The 3998-nt window shown below is 49.1% G+C and overlaps 1 protein-coding gene across 1 annotated transcript in view; it reads left to right on the top strand.

The window, feature by feature from the left end:
• LOC108803196 overlaps window positions 1-3998 on the top strand; it is a gene marked incomplete at its 3' end in the record, with an annotated part of 19323 nt that continues 15325 nt past the window's right edge. Inside the window, exons 1-4 of the mRNA XM_018575035.1 lie at window positions 1-40; window positions 321-2286; window positions 3169-3268; window positions 3681-3758. Of these exons, the coding sequence (XP_018430537.1) occupies window positions 1-40; window positions 321-2286; window positions 3169-3268; window positions 3681-3758 (2184 nt within the window). The remainder of the gene's footprint in view (window positions 41-320; window positions 2287-3168; window positions 3269-3680; window positions 3759-3998) is intronic.

Genomic DNA, 3998 nt, shown 5'->3' on the forward strand with positions numbered 1-3998 from the left:
ATGCTTCTTCCCATCATCATCACCACTCTCCTTCTTTTAGGTGAGTCCCAGTTTCCTCATGGAATATAAAACATGAAGCAGACAGAAGAGTGAATTCTATAATAAGGGAAGTCAGCGCCTCAGTGATAGAAAGAATCGGGTCATTTATTAACATGACGTTTGTGTAGAGGAGCCGAGTGTAAAGATGGGAGGCGAGGTCACATTCCTGGTGGGGTCAGACAACTTTTCCTTTTCATGATTGCACTGACAGTATTATTTTTAGGTCAATGTGTTTCCTCTTGTTTCCCCATTGAGAGTATTAATATTCTTTTATCTCATAGACTCATGGAGCCAAGGCACTCTAACCGCCCGGATACAGATGGATAACGTGCTCGGATCTGTAACTATAAATACAAACACATGGACTCTCAGGACGGATCTGTCTGGTACATGTGGATCTGTCAACATCTCCATACACAAGTTTCCGGTGATCTATGGAGCATCTCAGGATCCTTGTCACATTGACCACCTTGGTCAGTCTTGTTATGATCTCTCTATCAGTGGAATGACACAGGTGGCAATTGATCCAAACATCAGGTATGACACATGCTCCCTAGTTTTGAAGACCTGTGGTCGGCAGACATGTGTAAATCTGGAGACCGGCTCTCAAAGTGCTTGGAAAGCCATTGTCCAGTCTTTCATTATAGGACAAGTCTACTTCCTGCAGTCATCAAATCGGCAGCCAATCACAGCTGTGGTGGAGTTAGCACTGCTGGAAGGGATGGCTTACCTCAATGCCTCTCTCTTCTTCTCAGACACCTGCCAGGTAAATAATGGCCAGCTTTTAGGAAATGTCGAAGTTGGGCACCACCAAAAGCTTGCTAAGAGCCGCCTGGAGCTGACCACTGTTGGTGTGATGCCCTATCTTGTGATAAAACACCAGGAGAGATGGGCATGTGCAGAGGTGAGGTCCATACAGCCTAAGGCGGCTTCAGCAGAATTCGGCATGCAAGGTATTAATGGATCCTTTAGCTTCAGGCAAGAGTCACCCTTCCACCCCACTCAACTTTCCATAAACCTATGGAGGTTCCAGGGGGCTGCTGCCCAGTACAGAATCCACTCTCTACCTATCCTGGCTCGCAAACAGTCGGACCAGAACTTGTGTGATGAAGCAAACACAGGAGATCTCTGGAATCCTTTCTCAGTGGGAACAGCAACAGTTAGAAGCGGCCACAGTTCATGGCAGATTGGAGACTTGAGCGGGCGGCATGGCACTCTGCAGGGTCACGAGGGATTTAGCGCTGTCCTAACTGACTGGAATCTTCCACTTTATGGCAAAAATAGTGTTATTGGCCGTTCTGTCCTAATATCGAAAGCTAGTGGGGAACCGTGGGCGTGCAGCACCATAAATTTGGAAGGAGAAGTTGTTACCGCACTTGCATCTTTCCGTAAGGGCGTGGTGGGCAGGATAATGCTTCAACAGGCTCCAAGCGATCCCTACAATGACCTCACTGTGTACATTGAGCTCTCCCATGTCTCTGACAAGATTAGCAAAAACCATAACTGGCACATCCACCAATTTCCACTCTCGTCAGAGTCTGATACCTGTGCCAGTGCTGGAGGACACTTCAACCCGTACAATGTACCAATTGATGGGAACTACAGCCAGGAGTGCAAACCAAGCAACCCCCTGCGATGTGAGGCTGGAGACTATGCCGGAAAGCATGCCCCCATTACCCTTCTTGCCCCTTCTCCGGCTCGCTATTTATTTACTGACTCTTTAACTTCACTTACAGGACCAATGTCTATCATAGGGCGGTCAGTGGTCATACATGGACCTGAAGGGGTGTCTCCACGTGTGGCCTGTGCCAATATCCTTCTCCAGGCAGTCTCCGAAGGTAGAACCAGTCTTTGGCTTGGGTCTGGTAATGCCGGAGGAGAGTTGAAGGCCTCGCAGGTCTCTGATTTTATGCCTACAGTGATTGCCATCGATTTCCATGGACTGGAAGGCCTTGCTGGAGGCTTCCACATCCATGAGCTTCCAGTGACTGAAGAGTCCGGCAGCCCGTGTTCATTTGAGCAGATTCAAGGTCACTTCAACCCCTTCAATGTAAATATTTCCAGCTCTCCAGCAGCCGGTAATGGAACCGATGATGAATATGAGGTGGGAGACATCAGTGGGAGGCATGGCTCCTTACTAAGCCTGGACCATCAGACCGGACAATTCAAAGACACCAACTTTCCTCTGTCTGGTCCACTCAGCGTGCTCGGCCGGTCTTTGGTCATTCACTATGTCAATGGGTCCAGGTAAGTGAACTCACAACCACAAACTACTCACCATTGTGGGAGGGGCAGAGACACAAACTACTGGAGGAAATCTCACCATTGTGGGAGGGGCAGAGACACAAACTACTGGAGGAAATCTCACCATTGTGGGAGGGGCAGAGACACAAACTACTGGAGGGAATCTCACCATTGTGGGAGGGGCAGAGACACAAACTACTGGGGGAACTCTCACCATTGTGGGAGGGTCAGAGACACAAACTACTGGAGGAAATCTCACCATTGTGGGAGGGGCAGTGACACAAACTACTGGGAGGAAATCTCACCATTGTGGGAGGGGCAGAGACACAAACTACTGGGGGGAGAAACTCACCACTGTGGGAGGGGCAGAGACACAAACTACTGGAGGAAATCTCACCATTGTGGGAGGGGCAGAGACACAAACTACTGGAGGAAATCTCACCATTGTGGGAGGGGCAGAGACACAAACTACAGGGGGAAATGTTGCCATTGTGGGAGGGGCAGAGGCACAAAGTTCTAGTAGGGGCAGATAGGCAGAGGCTAAAGCTGGCTATACGCTGTTAAAATTTCAGACGACTCTCGCTAAATCAAGAGAAATGTGATCTGTGGGTCGCCCTGCCGGCACCACCCGGCCTGACAAATGTTAACCTTTCAATCAACTTTTGTTAGAGGAGCCGGGTGAAAAATTGTCAGCCAAATTGTGACTGCAACCAATCAGCCATTCTGACAGTGGCAGAAATCTTTGCGTGTATGGCCGGCTTATGTCATTGAATGAAAAGAGCAAAGAAAATGGAAAATGATACCACAGGGTTTATCAGGAACGAAGGGACTCTTTTCTGACTTGCTTCCATCGGTAATATCTTCATTAACTGCCATTTTTCCCAGAATGCATTGTGCCACCTTCCAGCGCCAACAGTCGTCCGGTGGGGCGTGGGTGCGAGCCACAGCGGAATTTTCCGGAAACATCCGCGGAAGAATTTCCCTGGTGAGAAAACAATGTGCGACGCCAAAAATCGTTTATAGTGTTTCGGGTTTTTGAAATGTATCCGAACCCGCTAGCTGCGCCCCGATAATGACCCCGATAAAGGACTCGCTCCATCTGTATATGAAGATTTACATAACTCAGCCTATATGTGCAATAATTGGTGATGTAGGAGCGTCATAGACACACGGAAAGAATGTTCCATAGACAATGCTGTAGGAGAACTGTAGACAACGTTGTGGGTCATCTGGGAATATGCGAGCGCAGACCACTCTGATTGTTTGTGTGTATGGGTCAATGTGGTTCTATGCGAGCACTCCATAGACGGGGCTGTACGGTGATTATAAGGAATGCCGAGTCATGTGATCATTCTGTAGATAACATCGAGTTCTGAGTTGTTTGTATTCTCCGACAGAGTCAGATTGTGTATCCGAATGGAGGATCCAGCGACACCACCATCATGGTAGATCTGCAGCCAGTCTCCCCGGAGAAGGTAAAGGGCATTCTGTGTACAGAGATATAGAAAGTCTTGACTAATGTAACTCCCTCCTCATTGGCCGACCTCTACACAGGCTCCTCCCCCCTTCAGTCTATCATGAATGCAGCTGCTAGACTCATCCACCTAACCAACCGGTCGGTATCTGCAACTCCGCTCTGCCAATCCCTGCACTGGCCTCCATCCCCAGCCCCCCTCTGCCAATCCCTCCACTGGCTTGCATCCTCCACCCCCCCC

The sequence above is a fragment of the Nanorana parkeri genome, unplaced genomic scaffold, assembly GCF_000935625.1.
Source record: "Nanorana parkeri isolate BGI_ZX_2015 unplaced genomic scaffold, ASM93562v1 scaffold3483, whole genome shotgun sequence".
Classification (NCBI taxonomy): domain Eukaryota; kingdom Metazoa; phylum Chordata; class Amphibia; order Anura; family Dicroglossidae; genus Nanorana; species Nanorana parkeri.